This window comes from Vombatus ursinus, unplaced genomic scaffold (assembly GCF_900497805.2).
Source record: "Vombatus ursinus unplaced genomic scaffold, bare-nosed wombat genome assembly UNPS02009975.1, whole genome shotgun sequence".
Classification (NCBI taxonomy): domain Eukaryota; kingdom Metazoa; phylum Chordata; class Mammalia; order Diprotodontia; family Vombatidae; genus Vombatus; species Vombatus ursinus.
In genome coordinates this window covers 6,096,511-6,117,390 of record NW_020949753.1, presented here as the reverse complement: position 1 = coordinate 6,117,390, position 20,880 = coordinate 6,096,511, and the positions used below count along the sequence as shown (strand labels likewise).

General features: G+C 42.2%; 1 protein-coding gene and 1 pseudogene across 1 annotated transcript in view; both read right to left on the bottom strand.

The window, feature by feature from the left end:
* Positions 1-7,850, bottom strand: part of GPAT3 (glycerol-3-phosphate acyltransferase 3) — a 65,875-nt gene extending 58,025 nt beyond the window's left edge. Inside the window, exons 1-2 of the mRNA XM_027853404.1 lie at positions 7,710-7,850; positions 1,815-1,881 (exon numbers count right to left, since the gene is read on the bottom strand). Of these exons, the coding sequence (XP_027709205.1) occupies positions 1,815-1,881; positions 7,710-7,850 (208 nt within the window). The remainder of the gene's footprint in view (positions 1-1,814; positions 1,882-7,709) is intronic.
* A 12,279-nt stretch (positions 7,851-20,129) lies between these two features.
* On the bottom strand, positions 20,130-20,574 carry LOC114036693 (annotated as a pseudogene).
* Between the last annotated feature and the right edge of the window lie 306 nt (positions 20,575-20,880).

Genomic DNA, 20,880 nt, shown 5'->3' with positions numbered 1-20,880 from the left:
CAAAAACAGTGACAATGTTCATTTTCGATTTAAACAATGAGAAAGAAGAAACTTAATCAAAATAAACATTAAAACAGAGTGCATATTTGAACCAATTATAGTATAAAATATTCAATCCAGGTGGGCATTTAGGCATTTTGTGCAAGTGATCTGAATTTCCTACAACATTTTAAATTTGGCTACGCTCAGATTTTTTGAACAGCAAGTTCACGTAATCGACTTCAGACTGGATACTGAAGGTATGTTAAATTCATAAAACATTTACTAAGCACCTACTTTATGTAAGACACTGTACTGAAATATATGTATACATACACACACATATATTTATATTTTAAGACACCATACTAAGCTACTAGGGTAGAAAAAATGAAAAACACCAAAATCTTTAACCTCAGGGAATATACTATCCATTACTGGAAATAGGATATATACAAATAAGTAAGATAAAAGTGGATGTGATAAGTGAGGGGAAGGGCAGAGATCCAAACAAAAGGTCTTAGGAAACTATGAGGATAGAAAGCTGAGGCAATCAGAGAAGGTTTCATGAAGGAGGTGGTACCTGGTTGAGCAGGACCTTGCAAAAAAAGAGTATTCTCAATAGACAGAAATGCAGAAGGAGAACTCTTCAGAAATGAACATGCATGGCAAGGAAGAAGGGAAGGGTAGAAGACAAAGTGGATAGTGGAAGGAACATGCAACCTAGTGTTCATAAAGCGTAGCAGTCCAGGATGGAATCAAAAAAGATGAAGCCACACTATGTCAGGCTAAGGAGTGTGCATTCCTATCCTAGAATCAGAGAGTAGCAGAGTGACATAGTCACCTTTTTTTTTTTGGTCTTTGCATTTCCAGCACCTAAAGTAGAGCCATTCATTCATTCATTCATTCATTCATTCATTCATTCATTCATTCATTCAACAAACAATAATTAAGCATAATGAACCAGGCACTATGCTAGATTTGCAAAAGCAAATTTAAAAGGAAATAGTTTAGGCTTTCAAAGAGCTTTCACTTCACTGAGGGAAGATAACACAAAGAGATAAGTAAATATATCATGGGCATTAAATCAATGTTTGCTGAGTTAATTAGGAAGATTAACTTAGAAACTATTTGAAGGGCAGAAGGGATTAAAGGCAGGCAGACCAATTTCCTTTCAATAAATGGGATATGATACTTATGGCATTTTAAGATATAAGTCAGGGGGGAAATGATTTCATTGTCTCTGCAAAGTACCTGAAAATACATCTTTTAAAGATCAAAATGCTAAATCTAGTTATTCCTTTCAATCTCTGTATGTCCCTAAGTGATTCTAACCCTCTACAGAGCCATTTTTTTTTCAACAAGCTCTAAAAATTCTTTCTTTGAGGGGAAAAGTAAATTCATACATACAATGACCAATCACATCAAAGATACCCATAATCCACAGAGTATGTGGGGCAGGTTGGTTCTGTGAGTTTTGTCACAGCAAACTGATATTGACCCATTCATAGTTCTGATTCCCTAGCAGGCTAGTAAACTCTACCTTCTGCTTTCTAGCTATCTCACAAACACAGGCCCCTTCTCACAAGATGAACCAGTGGGATCATAGAGGTAAGTTAAGCACTTATCACACCTACAATCAAAAAACTTAGTGTGCAGCCCCATTGGAACATGCTATCATCTTTGTGTACAACAAACAAAATTATGAATGAAACGGCAAAAAACAAAAATAACATAACTTAACATCTTATACAATGCAAACATAGATTCCTTTTCACCAGATTAGAATCTTGAGTAAATTGTAGTGAAAATAAAAGCAATAATAATATTCTTACCACTAGAAGCTGACATTTTAAGTACTGATTCCTTTGGAGATTCTTTCTGAATCCTTAATGTGGCCCACTGTTCAAAAATAAAAAAAAAAAGTGTTAAGTGTATATTTTCTCATTAAAGCAATTACAATACTTAAAGTATACCCGGATTTTTTTTAAAGTATGACAAACCATCACATTCATTAAAAGGTTCCCGCTACAGCTTTGAAGAGAGTACTGCCTAGAATACAAGTTAGTGGGGGTACTTTGCAAGGTAGTGAGCTCCCCAACACTTGGAAGTCTTAAAAGTAGCAGATTTATGACAAATTGTGTAGTTTCAGCAGGGTAGCAGAAGGTACTCCTATTCAAGGATGGGTTTGACTAGGTAATATCTTCAGTCCCCTCCAAATCTGAGATTCTACAATTATGTTTCTAGCACTACAAAGGGGACCAACTGTGTGATAAAAAATAAAGTTGCTTAAAAAAAAAAAGTTGGGAAACAGGCAATTAAAGATTTTTAAATTTTTTTAGAGGAAATTGTTGGAATCACATAGCCAAAGGATCACTTACGTGCCTACTTTTTCCAGTAGTTCCCTATGAAATCCCAGCTCCACCACTACTTGGCAGTGTCCTCATTTGTAAAACAAGGGAACTGAATGAGATTACCTAGAACACCTCTTACATCTGATATTACAGAATTTTAAAGACGTACAAGGAAGCATTTTATGATCATTAGGACCACGAACACCAACTGGATGGCAGTGGCTATGCACTGAAAGTGAACTAAATGTTTTTTAAGTTTGTAGTTAGTCGGGATGATGGCTATTTTACAATCTCCATAGCGGGTAGTTATAATCTCATTTAGATAACTGCCATTATGGAAACCAATTGAATATTTTGGGAAAACAGAATAAATATCTGTAAAAACATTTTAACATTAAATTTTACCCCACACAGGGACAGAACTCTAAAACCAGGGGTGTGCTAGAGTCAGCAATGGAGAGTCAATTGTTACAACTTTCTTTATTTAAAAACAAATTATTCTCCCAATGCACCCCTCTTTCTCACCCCTACATTCTTTTCTTGGAGATCATCCTAACATAATCAGCTCACAGTCATGAGCCTAACTGTCCTAATCATGATAAAGTTCTTTGGAGTTACATGTGTCATCTTCCCATGATTGAGTTGTTTATGATTACTTTCATATTTGCCTTTTTTTCCTCCCCTTGTTTGCTTTTTTATGCTTCTCTTGGTCTTCTGCTTGGAAGTCCTCTATTTCATTAAATATCCATCCCTCCCCCTCCCAGTTTGGCTGGGTAGGTTTATTCTTGGTTGTAATCCAACTCCATTGCCCTCTGGAATATCACATTCTAAGTCCTCTACTCATTTAACATGAAAGCTGCTAAATCTTGTGTGATTTCGACTGTGGGCCCCACAATACTTGAATTATTTCTTTTTGGCTGCTTGAAACATTTTTTCTTTGACCTGGGAACTCTGAAATTTGGTTATAATATTCTTGAGAGTTTTAATTTTTTTATCTCTTTCAGGAGGCGATTGGAAGAGTCTTTCTATTTCTATTTTATCTTCTGGATCTAAGATATTGGGCAAGGTTTCCTTTGTAATTTCTTGAAATATGATGTGTAGACTTTCTTTTTGATCATGGTTTTCAGACAGTCCAATAATTCTTGACTTAGTTCTCCTTGATCTATTTTCCAGGTCAGTTGCTTTTCCAATGAGCTATTTTACATTTCCTTCTATTTTTTTTTTTTTTTACTTTTGACTTTGTTTTGTTTCTTGAAGCTTCATGTAGTCATTAGCTTCCACTTGCCCAATTCTAATTTTTAAGGAATTATTTTCTTCAGTAAGTTTTTGTACCTCTTTTTCCATTTGGCCAATTCTGCTTTTTAAGGAGTTCTCTTCTTCAATGAATTTTGATGCCTCTTTTACCATTAGGCCAATTCTGTTTTTTAAGGCAATATTATCTTCAGTGAATTTTGATGCCTCTTTTAATCAAGCTGTTAATTCTCCTTTCATAATTTGCTTATATCACTATTATTATTCTCCCAAATTTTCCTCTATCACTCATCTTTTCTTTCATACTTCCAGGAATTCTTGCTGGCGTTAGGTCCAATTAGCATTTTTCTTTAAGGTTTTGCTTGTAGCTGTTTGCACACTATTGTCTTCTAAGTTTATGTCTTGGTCTCCCTACCACCACAGTAGCTTTTTAGGGTCAAGTTCTTTTTTTGTTGTTTGCTCTTTTCCCCAGACTATTTCTTCATTTTGAGCTTTATGTTAAAGTTGGACTCTTTTCACCTTGGGGTGGGGAGGCACAGTCCCAAGCTTCAGGCTTTGTTGTGCTGCTGTTTTCAGAGTTAGTTTGGGGGAGGAAGGGGATGGGGATGAGGTAGAAGTGTCTGTAAGTTTTCAGTGCTTCCCGGTGATATAACCCTGGGAGAGGTGTGGTCACTGGTCTCCTGATCTGTACTCTGGTCTTTATTCAGAAAGGGCTTCTGTTCTGCAGCCACAAGCACTGGAGCTCCTCTTAGCCCTGAAACTAGGATAAGGGTTTCTGCTCCCTTGTGACTGATCACCAGCGCTACTCTCCAGCCTGGAACTGTGACCCAGAACAGCTTATGGGCAATAGAGTTGCCCATCAGTGCCAGCAGCATCCAGTGCCAGGAAAGGGTCCCCTGTAATCTTTCTGACTAGTTGTTCAATCCCCTTAAAGACTCTGGGTTGAGAGCTCTCAAAGCTGCTGCTGCGGCTGCTGTGACCACCTTGAAGACCCATCCTAGAGAGGTTTCACCCAGCCCAGTGTCACCTCTCTTGCAGACCTCCTAGGTTACCTTGGGCTGGAAAAACATTTCCCGCCGCTCTTTCGTTGGCTCTGCTGCTCCAAAATCTGATTTGAGGTGTTATTTTAAAGTTGTTTGGAGGACAATATTGAGAAAGTTCATCTGGATCCAGGCCTATACTCCACCGTCTTGGCTCCCAAGTTCCTTAAATTTTTAACGTGAGCAGTTACATCTCAGAAATCAGCCAATGCTACAAATCAGGGCAGTTAGGTGGTACTGTAGATACCAGGCCTGTATAGTACCAGGAAGACTTGAGTTCAAATCCAGCCTCAGACACTAACTATATGAGCCTGGGCAAGTCACATAACCCTGTTTGCCTCAGTTTCCTCGTCTGAAAAATAAGCTGGAAAACGAAATGGCAAACCATTTCGGTATCTTTGCCAAGAAAACTCCAAAAATAACTTGTGAAGAGTTGTTCATGCCTGAAAACAACTAAACTAAAACAAAACAAATCAGGACTTGATTTATTTTTCTGTTGATCATCTAGACTTAAGAAAATGATAAGGAAAATAAGATTATGTGTCATGGTCCAAAAAGCCAGTTGTTAAATACTGACCAACACACTCTGTCTAAAACTCTCCCTAAAGTGTCATGGCATAAAGAGAAGTTTCTATCATTATTAATGGATTAGAAGGGGCTAGAAGAAAGTGAAGTTTCTAAAACAAGTGATACAATCTTTAAGTACATCCAAAAAAAAAATACAGGCTATATTACAACTTAGACTTATCAGGAATATTTTAGCTAAATATTTTGAACCAAAAATTTAAGAAAATGCCACCTACACTTGCGTGTTCCATAAATCTTCAGTACTTCAATTAGAAAACTGATTATGCTATCAAAGGCTAGTCTTCAATTATTTCATTGTTTTGCCTTCTCTGCCAAGTAAAGACCGCTTAATTCAAATTATCATGACTTCTAGAAAAAAAGAACTCCAAAATGTGTCCCAATGAAGAAGAGAACAGAGGATTAAAATATTTCACGATTAGAGAAAATCACATGCATTGTAGTTGTTAACAAGTTAGTTACTGGAACCAATCTGAGGACATTTTCTTTTCTAGAACTTTTTTTGTTTGGTCCAGACCTGTGTTTTTATAATTATGGAGTGCCCCAGAAACAGCAACATCTTTCACTGATTCAGCTCAGCAATTACTTACTAATGGCCTTCATCATTTTAACCAATGAGATGAAGCCCAAACACCTTTTATTTTCTTTAAAGATACTGGTTTAGGACTCAGAACTAATTCTCCTGAAGGCTCTACTGAAAGACCCATCACACATATTTGCATAGTTCACAAGACAATTCAGAACCACAAAGGAAGATGCTTGCTTACCTGCAATCCTATCCCACTAGGGTTTCCAAACCAAGCCCTAATCTATATCTTGTCACTGGACCCAGATGGCTCCAAAGCAGAAAGTTAGGCTAGTGATTTTGCACAGCCTTCCCTTGCTTAAATTCAATTCACTTGCATGTCATGGCATCACCTCCCTTTTTGAGGTTTGTCCTATTTTTCCTGCCATACACTTTCAAAATAATTTTTTGGTGAGTAAAAAGTGCCTCATAACAAAGCATGACATTGTTTTAAACTCTTTTGATTATTCAGCAGCATAGAACCAAATCAATATTTAGGTTATTATGTATACCTAGATCAATGCATTTAGTTGTTTGGCCTATTAAAATTCATAGCATTTAACTAAATGGAAACTTGAGGAATGATTTATTTTTTGAGGGATTGGGAACTCAATTATTATGTCCCTTTCTGTTAAACTGTTTAAAAATAAACAAATTATAGCTGCCATCTACCATCCATAGCAGAACTGAACATATTGTTTTGATTACACCATCTTCGGTCAGCCTGCTTTCAAACTTTTGGAAAACCTAATGTATTTAATAAAATTGCTAGAATCCACATAGCTATTTACAACTGAAAGTAGCCTTACTGAGACGCCCGAATCCAAAACCCTATGCTTTCTTTAGTTCTGCTATAGAAGGTCATGACAATTTATGAGTAAGCCATCGGGACATCTTGGTGATAAAACAACAGGGAGAAAAGGGAAGTAAGAAGAAACACTGAGTTGGTCTATATGTTGGGCTATTGAAGCCCAAAAGTTCCCCTGAAGCTACAGAGCAAAGGGAGAAAAAAGCCTCACATAGATTTTAGATTTTAGACAACCATCTGCAACAAGACATTAAATTTCCAAACAAAAGTTTGATTTTTCCCTAATCAATCTTTTCCCCTAGAAAATCGGATGGGAGAGGAAGAAAATGAAGGGGGAAAAAATCAATTCACATTCATTTGGTTCCTCCTGTGACCAGGGCACTCAGAGAAATAAGCAGTACATTTCCACCTGAGACGATTGTGGATGGCACTCAATCGCGGTATATATACCACCCACTCTATTTTCTTGGCCATTACTTGGCGGCTAAGTCTTAGCCTACCCTCTTCTCAAGATAATCCTTGTACTCAGGGGCACGGCCATTACAAACAGATGGAAAAAACCAAAGCCACACAAAGTGACACAGAAATGCTGGAGCGGGTCTGGGAGGACGGGTCAGGATGAGTATTCAGGCTGGACAAACAGGAATGGGGCGAAGGGGGAAGACGGCAAACAGGGATGATCGATGGTCATTAAACCCTGAATTAAGAGGTCCCTCTACAGCTCGAGTGACGTGGGGCCGTGAGTCAGGGCTGGAGCGCTCGAGGAAGCTGCTAGGAAGTGGGGAGCGGGTGACTGCGGCTCGCGTGGGGCTGACGGCGGAATCCGCGGCCAGCGGGTCAGTCTCGGACGAGTTTTGCAGGAAGGAAAAGGAGGAAGCGGGCCAGCCAGGGAGACTCGGAGCAGGCCAGGTGAGGGCGAGCCGGTGCCTGGCGGTCACCTGCGGGTCAGCGTGCCAGCGGCCAGGGGCACTCGCGGGGAAGGACCACGAGGTCCTCCAGGGGTCACCTCTGGGCAGGCAGCGGGAGGGGGAGCCACCGGCTCTGCCCCGGCCGCTGCTGATTCATGGTGGCGGCCCGAGGTCCGGCCCCGGCCCCGGCCCCCCGCGGGGGGTCCCGCGAGCACTCACCTCCAGGGTCTTCACCAGGATCTTGATGTACGTCTCGGAGATGCCCAGAGACACGCCGAACGCCGAGGGCAGGAGAATGAGGCTCAGCACCAGCGCCAGCCAGGTGCCCAGCACCTGCACGGCCAGCTCGGCGCCCTCCATGCTTCGGCCCGGCCCCGGGGGCGGCGGGCAATCCCCGCGGCCACCCGCCCGAGCGAGCGAACGAGGCGCGGACTGCGTCCGAGCGCGGCGATCTCCTGCCTCCGCCTCCGCCCCCGCGGCGTCCTCGTCCTGCCCTCCGCCGGGAGAGCAGCGGCTGGGCGGCCTGAGGACCGAGCCCCGGGGCGCAGGAGGCAGGCAGCCACGTGCCGGCGCGCCCTCCGCTCGGCCAATTACCGCCCGGTGGGCTACTGGGACTCCCTGGCCTCTGGCCAGAAGTGCCTGCGGGCGGCGGGGGCGGCCCGGGAGAGCCCCGCCTCCGGCCCCGCCCGGGAACCTCGCCCACGTCTCGCAGGGCACCCGCCCGGGCTGCCGCTCAGTGCCCTTGCCTCGGTGACCGGATCACTGCAATAAGCGAAAGACGGACCGCAGTGCGCCTGGGCGCACGTCCTTGCTTACTAATCCGACCCGGGCCGGGCGGGGATTCCCATCACACCCGCCCCGGGCATTTAGCCTAAACCCGCAGGATTCCAAGCCGTGAGTCCGGCGAGCTCCGAGCCGGCGCTGCAAGCGCTCGCGCTCCACCCAGAGACCTAGACCCAGGAGAAAGGACTCGAACCCAGGTCCGCGGACGCTGGCGGCAAGGGGCGCCTTCCACTTAGCCTCCCCCTCCACTTAGCCTCCCCCTAGATCCCGGCTGCAGAATCCCCGGCTCAGCCTCATCACTCAGCCAGCCCCAGGCGCCTGATCCACCCGAGTCGCTTTAGGCAGCCCGGGACGAGGATGCAAAGGCAAACGGTGTTTCCCCTGCAGTCCTGATCGCTCCCGGCGCTGCCCTGGGGAGCAGGGAATGCCCACAACCAGGGAAGAGAGTAAAATATGGCGGGAAAACTCCACAGAGGGGTGAGATACACGGTCAGCTCGGCTCGGGACAGAGGCAGGCTTTAACATTTAAGGAAAGTTTCCGATCGGCGTATGCAGGGGGGTTGGAGAAGAGACAGACGCCCCAAAGACTAGAAATACTTTCGTGTGGCACAAGCAAGTCTTTTCCAAGACTAAAGTAACAAGTTGCGCTTGTCATTGAAGTTCTAAATGAAGTTTCCAAACAAGGAGAACTTAGACAACTAAACGGATGTGAAATTTCCAAGATATAATTAAACTAGACACATAAAATGTAAAGCTGTAATGAAATGCTTCCTAGAAGAAAACACAGTTGTTGAAACCTGTGGAAAGTCTCTGCCGGGAGATTGTTTATAACAAAAAGCTCACGCCATACAACGCAGGCCATACTTGATGTGGGTGGAGAGCCTTCATTCCATTTAGTGTGGGGAGCTCCCAGACAGAAAATGCGTCTCTACCAATGCATGTATGCAATTTAGAGTCATGGAGTTGTTTGGGGCTGACTAGCTGCAAGGCACAGCTGGTAGAACGCTGGGCCTGGAGTCAGGAAGGTGTGAGCTCAAATCCCTCAGATTCTTGACAGCTGAGTGACCATAGGTAAGTCACTTCACTTCTGAATTTCTTCATCTTTAAAATGAGGAGTGGACTGCCAGGCCTCTAAATCTATGATGCTAAGTTGTGACTTGCCCAGAGTCACTAACATCAAGGGCCAGACTAGAACTCAGGTTTTCTTCACTTCTCAGCCCAACTATTTCAGTCTATTCAGTATTCGGTATATTCAGACTATTTCAGGACTGAAATATGGAGCCTCCAGATAGGTCTCCCTGCCTCATGTCTCTGGCTGTTTCACTGAATTCTCCAGACAGCTGTCAAAGTGATTTTCCTAAAATGTAGATCTGACCATCTAGAACATTTCTTTGCTTTGGAACTTTGACCAGGTCCCCTGTTCCCTTGTGACTGACCACCAGTGCTCCTCTCCACCCTGGAACTGTGATCCAGAGCTTCCTATGGGCAATAGAATTGCCAATCAGCATCCAGCTATACCCAGTGTTAGCAAAGGGTCCCCTCTAATCTCTTTCTGACCAGTTGTCAGAACTCCTTACCCTCTGGACTGGGAGCTCTCCTAGCTGCTGCTGCTGTTGTCAATGCTGTGTTTAGGCTCCGGACAGGCCTCTACCACAGTGTTATAGACTTCTCTTGCCAACCTCTTAAGTTTTCTTAAGCCATAACATCTCACCCCAACCTTTTGCTAGCTCTGCCAATCCAAAATTTGATCTGAGGTATTATTTTAAAGTTGTTTAGAGAGGAATGTTGGGTGAGTTCAGCTGAGTGGCTGCCTATAATCACCATCTCGGCCCCACCTCCATTGCACACATATTTGAAGATTTGCTCATACTTGATAAAAGATGCCAGAACTTAATATCTACCAACACAGCCTTTAAATGTTACACTTACTGGGCTCCATCCCAGAGGCAGGATCAATGTTTTTGTGTAGCAGGTAGGGGTGTATTTTTCAGTAGTTATCTGTGCGAGCCACCAGATGGCAGTGAAAGCTTGCTATATAAGTTCACTGCACCACACATGTGCAGAGTACTCAATATCCTGGCTTTCAGCACATGTGAAGGAAGGACAGCAGTCCCTGCATCCCCTAGTCTTTCCATCCTATTGGGGCTTACCAGGTTTCTATCTAAAATCTAGACATAACTATATTCCAATAATGATTCAAGCTTTGCTTGGCTTATTTTTCCCATCCTAATCAGTCCCTCCAACTCTTTTCCCCCTTTCAATATGACCCGAAGAATTCAATCAAAATGAACTGCGTTTGACTGAAAAAAAAAATGCATTACAGAAGCGAAACAAAGGACAGTTTTTAAAACTCTAGTTGGTTTTCAGAAGCAGGGAAGGGAGAGAGGGAGGAAATTTTGGAACTCAAAATCTTGTAAAAAGGAATGCTAAAAAAAATTTTCTTAATATGTAATTGGGGAAAAAAAATACTATTTAAATTTTTGAAAAAGAAAGGAAAAAAACTAGTTGGAATAACCCCAGCCAAATTGAGCTGGCCCCTGCCTCCTTCACTTCTGCTACATGAACCCTCATTGTTTTTGAAAGGATTGGGACAGTGTACCATTCAAAGATTTTGGGGGAAAATTCCTTTCAAGAATCCCCTATGTCAAGTCATAGGGAAGAGGAAATTTCTCCCCCTCTGTTCCCCACCCTTTTGTGACTGTCTTAAACTCCTAGCCTGCCCTCTGGGTAAGCCTCTATTGGATGCCTTCTGGGAATGGTCAGCTTCCTTTCTCTTTGTCTTCAGCCATCATAGCCATGGCCTAGAATTCCCAGTAAGGAAAGGCTGAAAGCTTCAAATATGAAAAGAGGTGATGGAAAATGCTGCCTCTGATTTCTATAAAATATGTCTCAGGGATAAGAACCTTTTCTTTTTATACAAGAACTCTTGGGGAAACTGAAAATCATTTTAGCAGAAATTAAGTTTAGAATATCTTACCATATATACCATAATTTGCTGAAAATGTAAATGTGACCTGAGGACAAAGGGTCACATTCTTTCATTTTTAAAAATAGAAGAGAAAGGAAGGGATTCTGTCCAAGATGGCTGCCTGAACAGAGGCACACCTGCACCCCACACCTGCTCCCCCCAAAACATAAAACATCCATCAGATTACAGAGGTCCAGGACTGTAAGGGAGAAACCCACAGGCAATAGGAAAGGGGGTCACATGCAAAGCCAGGGCCAGCACAGGCTAACAAGCCCACAACCTTGCTGAAAGGCTTTATGTGGAGGTAGCAAGAGCAGAGGGGTCTCATCAGAAAGCCCCAGGATGGTCAGAAAGTCCCAGGGTGCAGATCATGAAAGCCCTGAGGACTGTCAGCCATGAGGGGGGTACAGGTAAATGCAGAGCAGAACAACCCTGGAGTTTCCGGGTCCTGTTCTGAAATAGCAGAGAGGGCTCTGAAGATCCAGTGCTCTGAACCTCAGAGATCCTTTGAGCCTAATCCCAGGATATGAAGATCAGCACAAGAACAAAAGATCCAGAATAAGCTACCACCACCTACCCACCTACCAAAGTGCAAGAAGTGACAGATCTTGGCCCTAGTATAAAAACTGTAATTCAGGAATTCAGGCTGAAAAATATGAAAAATCATTGTAGATCTGGAGATACTCAAACAAAAGACAATAATTTCATAATGACTACAAGCAGAGATTCAAAGGAAAATCATAGCTATTCTACAAGTACTACATGAATATCTAGAAGAAATTAATCAAATGATTAAAAAAATTAAATAAAAGCTCTGGAGGAAAGAATTGGAAGAAGAATAAATAGTTTAGAAGAAAAAAGTAGCAAACCTTACTGAAGTAACAAATTCTTTAAAAATTAAAACAAACCAGACAGAAATCAGTTACTACATAAGATAGCAAGAAAAATAACCCCCAAAAAATTAAATTAAGAAAATGTAACATAATGGCTTTTAAAAATATTTAATGTGTAAAACAAGTTCCTTTATTTGTTTTATAATATAATACAATTATATCATAATATATATTTATATATAAATATAATTATATCAATAATATAAAAATCTTTGGACTCCATAAAAATCATTATTTTTTAAAGGTCCAAACAGTATATTTCAAGAAATTATAAATGAAAAATGCCTAGATTAATTAAAACCAGAGGACAAAATAAAGATGGCAAGAATTCAGTGATGACCTCCTGAAAGAAACCACAAAAAGAAAAGTCCCAGGAATTCCATTACCATAATCCAGAGCTCCCACATCAAAGAAAAAATATTGTAAACATACAGAAAGAAGCAGTACAAGGAGCCATAGTCAGGATCACACAAGAACTGGAGACTTCTACTATAAATGAGAAGAATCTTGGGATGTGTGAGGGACTGTCTATGTTGGCAGCTACCAGGTTGTGCGCTGTGGCAAGAGTAGGGTAAGATCTGGGTATTTTGGAAGTCGAGGCAGGGGCTGTGGTAGGCAGAGTCGTGGTGAACTGGGATGGGCTGGATACGGAGAAGCCCTGAGGCAGTGGGCAGTGCTATGTGAGATAAGCTGGGTGCAAGGAAGTAGCCGGAGCTTGAGCTCCTGAGGCAAGGGGCGGTGCCACGTGGGAGTGGGACGGCAGAGGATTGAGTTCCCTTTGCTTAGTCCCCTCCCTATATGCAACGTCATCCCCAGACGCCTCTTGTGACCTTCCTGACTTCCTGGGTCCCTTTGTGTAGCACTGACCCCAGACGCCTCCTTCCTGACTTCCTAGGTCACGTACTCTGCCTATGCACTAATCCCAGATGCCTCCTTCCTGTATCTGGTCCTAGCCTCCTACGTCACTCCCTCTCCCTTGGTGTGCTAAACTCAGACAGCCCCTTCCGGTATCTGACCCTACAATCATTGGCTAGTAAGCGGGCTGGGGAGGAGGGGCTAAGTAGGTACTTAAGGACGAGCGTGGTCAGATCATGCGCTCTCTCTCTTGGCTCCTGCTCTGTTGCTCTGGCCTTGCTGCTTGGGCTTGCTGTGATGGCTTGCTGTGATGGCCTCTGAATAAAGCTCTGGTGTTGGCGCCTCCCGATGGCTCATCTCTGTGTGTTTATCCGGCTGAGGACCGAAGACTTGTGAGTGAGTATGACTCTGGCAGCCTGCTCCTTATAGGAGGAGAGGGTACGGCGTGGCCGGCACAAGGTCAGCGCGGCCGGTACAGGGATGCATTTTCCAAAGGGCAAGAGATACAGGTATACAACCAAAAATAACTTGCCTGCAAAGCTTAGTATAATCCTAAAGGAAAGGGGGAGGGGAGGGGGAATGGGAGGGGAGGGAGGAGTGGGGAATGGACCTTTAATGGAATAGAATTCTTTCAAGAATTCAAGAAATCAGTCAGGCAGTTTTAAAGACATATGCAATCTATGGAAAAGGGTAGGTCAAATTCCACATATGTGCCAGTTCTCATGTCTCTAGAAAGCAGGTTTCCCAGAAATTTCCATGTGGGTAAGGTCATTTTAGGCAGTCTGTGTATGCACCAAATCCTCATTACAAAACTATATACAGAAGAATTACAAGGTAATTGAGGTGGGAAAACACTAGCAGTTGGTATCTGGAAAAGATTTATGTATGAGATAACTTTTGAGCTGAACTTTGAACAGTACTTTGAAGTACTATTCTTGTGCTGATCTTCATATCCTGGGATTAGGCTCAAAGGATCTCTGAGGTTCAGAGCACTGGATCTTCAGAGCCCTCTCTATTATTTCAGAACAGGACCTAGAAACTCCAGGGTTGTTCCACTCTGCATATACCTGTACCCCCCTCATGGCTGACAATCCTCAGGGCTTTCATGATCTGCACCCAGGGACTTTCTGACCATCCTGGGGCTTTCTGATGAGAGCCCTCTGCTCTTGCTATCTCCACATATTCAGACATTCTAAGAGACAGAAGTAAAGAGGAAGTGCTGTTCAGGATATTCTGTGCAAAGTCTGTACAGAGATGGGAGATGAAGTATTATGGGTGGGAAATAGCAAGAAGGCTAGTTTGATAGGATTGTAAAGTGTATGGAGGGAATTGATTATAAAAGACCAAAGAAAAAATCAAGAAAACATGATAAGAAAAAAGTGTTCTATCACAACTATGACAGCTAACTTTTCTGAAAGACCTTAGCCCTTCTACTTCCACTACTGTTTTTCTTTGGCATCTGATGAAAAGTGTGGGGAGTAGGGTACAGAGCCAAGATGGCAGAGTAAAGGTAGGAACTCACCTGAGCTCTCCCAAATTCCCTTCCAAACAATTATTTTATTCCATTCAAAATGGATTCTGGAGCAGCAAAACCAACAAAAGGATGGAGTAAAACCATTTTCTAGCACAAAACAACTTAGAATGTTAGCAAGAAAGGTCTATATCACAGGGGTGAGAGTAGAGCAGTCCAGCACAGGCTGCAACCTGGCAAGCCAGCGGCAGAGACTGACTTGGCAGCAGCTTCTGGAGCTCTTGGCCCACAGACAGTAAGGGGGTCAGACAACTGGTCAGAAAGGGATTATAGGGGTCCCTTTGCTGGCACTGGGTGCAGGACTCTGTGGCATTGCCCATACATGGTTCTTGGTCGAAGTCCCAAGGCAAGGAGGGGCAATGGCACTCTAGGGCATGCGCTGCAGGGGAGCAGGGACCCTGGTCACAGTTCCGGGGTGGAAAAGAGTTTTTGTGATCACTCATGGGCCAGAGCACAGACTAGAAGAGCAGTGACCACACCTCTCCTTAGATCATACCACCTTGGAAGGACTGAAAACTTTCAGATGCCCAGAACTAGCTCAGAAAACAGCTGCACAAAGAACCTGAAGCTTGGGATAGTGTCCCCTCTACCCAAGAAGCAGAGCCCAACTTTAACATGAAGTTAAAAGTCAAAAAATAGGCTGGAAAAATGAGCAAATAAAAATAAGAACCTGACCACAGAAAGTTACTATGGTGACGGAGGTCAAAACACAAACTCAGAAGAAGACAAAAAAGTCAAAACAACTGCATCCAAATCCTCAAAGAAAAATGTAAGCTGGTCTCTGGACCCAAAAGAAGTAAGAAGAGCTCAAAAGAGATTTTAACAATCAAATAAGAGAAGTCGAGGAAAAATTGGGAAAAGAAATGACAGTGATACAAGAAAATCATAAAAAAAGAATCAACAATTTGGTAAAGGAAACACACAAAAAAATACTGAAGAAAATAACACCTTAAAAAACAGAATAGGCCAAGTGGTAAAAGAGGCACGAAAGTCCACTGAAGGGAACTTAAAAAGCAAAATTGACCAATTGCAAAAAGATGTACAAAAATTCACTAAGAGTTCCTTAAAAAGTAGAATTGACCAAATGGAAAAGAAGGGACAAAAGCTCACTGGAGAAAATAATTCCTTTTGACCACCGCCTCCCTCAGTCCCTCCTCCCTTCTATTAGCCCCTTCTCTTTTCTTCCCCTTTACTTTTACTGCTTCTTCCCTCCCTTCTATCCTCCCTCCCTTTTTTTTCCTGTTTTCCTTCCTACTGCCTATAAGGCAAGTTAGATTTCTGTACCTAACTGATTATGTTTTTCCCTTCTTGAGCCAAATCTGATGAGAGTAAGGTTCAAACAATGTTCATCTCCCTCCCTTCTTTCCCTCTGCTGGAATAGGTTTTTGTGTCTTTTCCTGTTATGTAATTTACCTTTGCCTTCTCCTTTCTCAGTACATTTTCTTAGATCAGGTTAATCCACTTACTTGGATCCATTTAACCCACTTGATTAGATTTTTTTTTATCATTACATCAAAGTCAACTTATATCCATCCCCTTTATGTTTACTCCTTTAACATGGTATAATAACAATACAGTTCTCAAGAATTACAGGTGTCATCTTCCCTTGTTAACAACATATTGTATCTTTCTGTCCATTTACCTTTTTATGTCTCTCTTGAGTCTTGTATTGGAAGATCAAATTTTCTGTTGAGCTCTGGTCTTTTTATCAGGAAGGTTTGGAAGTCCCCTATTACGTTGAATATCCATCTCCTCCCCTGAAAGATCATGCTCATTTTCACTGGGTAGTTAATCCTTGATTGTAATCCAAGCCCTTTGCCTTACAGAATATCATTTTCCATGACCTACAGTCTTTTAATGTAGAAGCTGCAAGGTCCTGTGTAATCCTAACTGTGGTTCCATGATATGTAAATTGTTTCTGGCTGCCTACAGTATTTTCTCTTTGACCTGGTAATTTTGGAATTTGGCTACTATATTGCTTGGCATTTTCAATTTGGGATCTCTTTCAGGAGGTGATTGGTGGATTCTTTCTACGGCTATTTTACCCTCTAGGACCTCAGGGTAGTTCTCCTTTATGATTTCCTGAAAGATACTGTTCAGGCTCTTTTTTTCATAGTCATTTTCAGGTAGACCAATAATTTTTAAATTGTCTGTCCTGGATCAATTTTCCAGGTCAGTTGTTTTACCAATGAGGTATTTTACGTTTTCATCTATTTTTTCATTTTTTTGTTTCTGTATGATTCTTGCTCTGTCATAGAGTCATTAGCTTCCATTTGTCCAATTCTAATTTTTTTGTCTTTTTTTTTTTTTGGTGAGGCAATTGGGGTTAAGTGACTTGCCCAGGATCACACAGCTAGTAAGTGTTATGTGTCTGAAGCCGGATTTGAATTCAGGACCTCCTGAGTCCAGGGCTGGTGCTCTATCCACTGTGCCACCTAGCTGCCTCTCCAACTCTAATTTTTAACAAATTGTTTTCTTCTATTAGATTTTGTACCTCCTTCCCCATTTGGCCAATTGTATTTTTTAGGGACTTGTTTTCTTCAGTGTACTTTTTTTCCAGTTGGCCAATTGTATTTTTTTAAAGGATTCTTCTATCTTTCTCATTTGACTTTTAAAATCCTTCTTAAACTCCTCTAGGAAGGCGTTTTGGGCTTCAGACCAGTTCATATTCCCTTTTGAGGTTCCAAATGTTTGCTGACAATGTTGTCCTCTTCAGAATTCCTGCCTTGATTTTCACTGTTTTCATGATATGAATCTATGGTAAGTTTCTTTTTACTCATGGTGTTTGCTTATTTCCTGGCCTTTAAAGAGATTGAGCTCTCCTGCTGAGGAGCAGAGGGCATTGACCCAAGCTTCTTGTGTTGGGAGCTTGGGCCTGGTCACTGTCTTTGCGTGCTGGCGCCCCTTGGCAGTTGGAGGCTGTAGGGTTCTGGCAGCTTACCTGGTGTTGGGCTGGAATCAACAACTCTGGAACTCTAGGGGTAGGATTGGGTAGTCTGGCTCCTGGATGTTGACTGCTTTTCCTTTCCTCTTGCTTTCTTCAGCTCCTTTCAGATGGATGTTGCAGGACGTTTATCCGCCTGAAGCCCCTTGGAGTGCTTCACAGATTTTTTTGGACGCACTGGGAGACTGCTGTAGAATGCTGAGGTACCTGGTGGTTTTCTGAGCTGGTTTCTACTGGTTCCCCCACCCTCACTGAGGCACTTGGAAGTCCAGGTGTTGGTGTTTGCCTGCTCCACCACCTGGGTTTCAGGATCTCCTCCTGGTATGCTAAAGTGGGGCTTTCTGCTAGCTTCCTGGGATGCCTCTCCTACTGTACTGTTCCCCTTCCCCCAGGGCAAGAGGGGCCTTTCCCCTTAATCCGTCAAGCTACCTGGGCTACTAGACTGCTGCTCCCCATCTTTCTTCTGGTTCAGCTGTTCCAGGGTTTTTCCTGGGGCGATATTTTCTGGGCTTTCAGAGGTTGATATGGGAGGGTGAGAGTGACTACCTTTTTACTCTGCCATCTTGGCTCCCAGAAGGGGAAGTCTGGTCTTTTTAGGGAAAATAATTCCTTAAAAATTAGAATTAGGCAAATGGAAGTTAATGATTCTGTGGGGCATCAAAAAACAATAAAACAAAGTCAAAAAATAGAAGAAGAAGTGAAGTATCTCCTTGGGAAAACAACTGAAAATAGATCAAGGAGAAATAACTTAAAAATTATTGGACTACCTAAAAGCTATGATTTTTTTAAAAAGAGCTTAGACATCATATTTAAAGAAATTATCAAAGAAAACTGCCCCGATATCCTAGAACCTAGAATCCTAGAGGGTAAATAGACATTGAAAGAATTCATTGAACACCTCTTGAAAGAGATCCCAAAAACAAAACTTCTAGGAATAGTATAGTCAAATTCCAGAGAAACATATTCAAGCTGCCAGAAAGAAACAATTCAGATATTGTGGAGCCAGTCAGGATCACACAAGATTTAGCAGCTTCCACCTAAAGGACTAGAGGGCTTGGAATGTGATATTCCAGAGGGCAGAGGGGCTAGGATTACAACCAAGAATCACCTACCCAGCAAAACTGAGTATAATCCTTCAGGGGAAAACTGGATATTTAATGAAATGGAAGACTTCCAAACATTCCTGATGAAAAGAATAAAGGTAAATAGAAATTTTAAATATAAGACTCAAGAGAAGTATAAAAAGATAAACAGGAAACAGAAATCATAAGGGATTCAACTCAGTTCAAGGTTAAACTGTTTACATTCCTACATGGCAAAATGATACATGTAACGCCTAAGAACTTTATCATTATTAGGGCGGTTAGAAGGCGTATACATAGAGGGATGATGGGATGATATCTAGAAAAATAAAATTAAGGGGTAAGAAAGAGTGAGAAGGGAGAAGGAAGAGATAAAATGGGGTAAATTATCTCATATGAAAGACATGTGAAAGAGCCTTTACTGTGGTGGGGAAGGTGGGGAGTGGTGGACAATGCTTGAATCTCATTCAGAATTGGCTCAAACAGGGAACGTATGGACTCAGTTGGGTATAGAAATCTACCTTACCCTACAAGGAAGTAGAAAGGAAAAGGGATAAAAATAAGTAGGGGAGGGTGAGAGAAGGGAAGATGGACTGGGGTCATGAAAACCAGATAGACCTAAAATGACTAAACAGTAATAATGAATTTCTACTTGTAAAAGGGAGGCTGATGTGATGAAACAATCCTATATTGTTATTGTTGTTATGTTTTTATTACTTTTTATCAATTGTAACTGCAAATACAACTCCATTTAGAGAGAATCATTTCCTAAGCAGAAGATATAGTTCCATGAATATTTTTTCTTGAAAGCATAGCCATTTTGACAAAGTTCAACAATTATTTAAGCTAAAAACACTGCAAAGGATAGCACAGAGGAAACTCCCCCCCCCACCCCGTTTGCCCGTTTAATCTGCATCACTTTGATAACATCAGCCAGATTTATGCAACAGCCAGACTCCTTCCTTATCACAGACTTCACCCTGGGGTTTGGCCTCATTTGGGTTTCTGAGACGTTACAAACTCACAACCCATGCTCACAAAGCACAGAGCCGCAGGAAAGGAGGGAGGGCAATAGGACTGCTGGGTTTTATGTCATTTTCTTTCAGGGCTTGGGGTGGGGTGGGGGGGGAAGGAAAGAGATTGAATTGGGGGGGGGCAGTTCCAAGGCATTGTTCTGAGGACAGGGAGTGTGATTAAAATGAACTCAATAAAATAAGACCTACAAAGGGGAAGGGAGGGATCAGGAGTGTGCACCACTCACCAACTTTCTGTTTTAAACCTGAAGAGAAACTGAAGATTTGGGATAGATTTGGGCAAGAAAAGAACACACCATCCTTTAAGGTAGATTGAAGCAGTGATTTTTAAAAGAAAGAAATCAGAACTAGAATATCTTAAATTTTTAATCCTTCCTTTATAGGTTTACCTAGACCACTTTTGATTAAGAAAACTGTAGAAAGTCACTGCCACAAGTTAATGCCAGGAGGTGGCCCCTGTCAATTTCCCAAAGAGTCCTGGTTGCTGGGGGTTGAAAATGCACTGCTCTAGGTTTCTGCTCACCCTGGTTGGAATCAATCATGGAAGATTTAGTCCACAGGTCACTTTTCCCCATATTTCTTTGTAAACTCTTCAGTATTCTTACAGAATTTTTTATGGTCCTTAGAGTGCTCTTCAGCTAGGTCAGCCTGAAGGGGGTGCTCAGGCTGGGGGTCATTCATCAGTAGGGGGACTGAATGACTTGGTCAGTTTTGGTTGCTGGCTTCCAGTTTTCAGCACCAATTACTGGCAGACAGACCTGCCCTTTTTCATCCATGTTAGGGTGGTAAATCTTTGTTTTAAAAGTGATCTCAGATGGTTTGAATGGATACTCTGCTGGGAAGTTGATTTCAATTCTGAAGGCTCCCTTGTCATATGGAGGGTTGTCAGGGATGATGAGCCCTTGCCAAGTCAACAAATTACCTTCATCAACCTGAATGTTACAGAAGTTTTTCATCTAGCTCCTTCATCAGCCTCCTGCTGGCCGCCATCTTGGGTCTGGTTCCAGAGGGACCTTTTTTTAAACTCATGAAAAATATCTATCTAAAGCCAAAAGAGAATATCACATATAATGGACATACACTAGACCTTTTCCTAGTAAATACAGGAGTAAATCAAGGAAGGCCACTCTTCTAATCATTATTTGATAGGATTCTGGAAATACTAGCAATACAAAGATAAGAAAAAAAGATTAAAGTGGTAAAGATAGATCAAGAGGAGATACTATCCTTATTTGCAGATAATATGATGGTTTATTTAGAAAATCATAAGAATCAACAGAGATACTAATAGAGACAATTA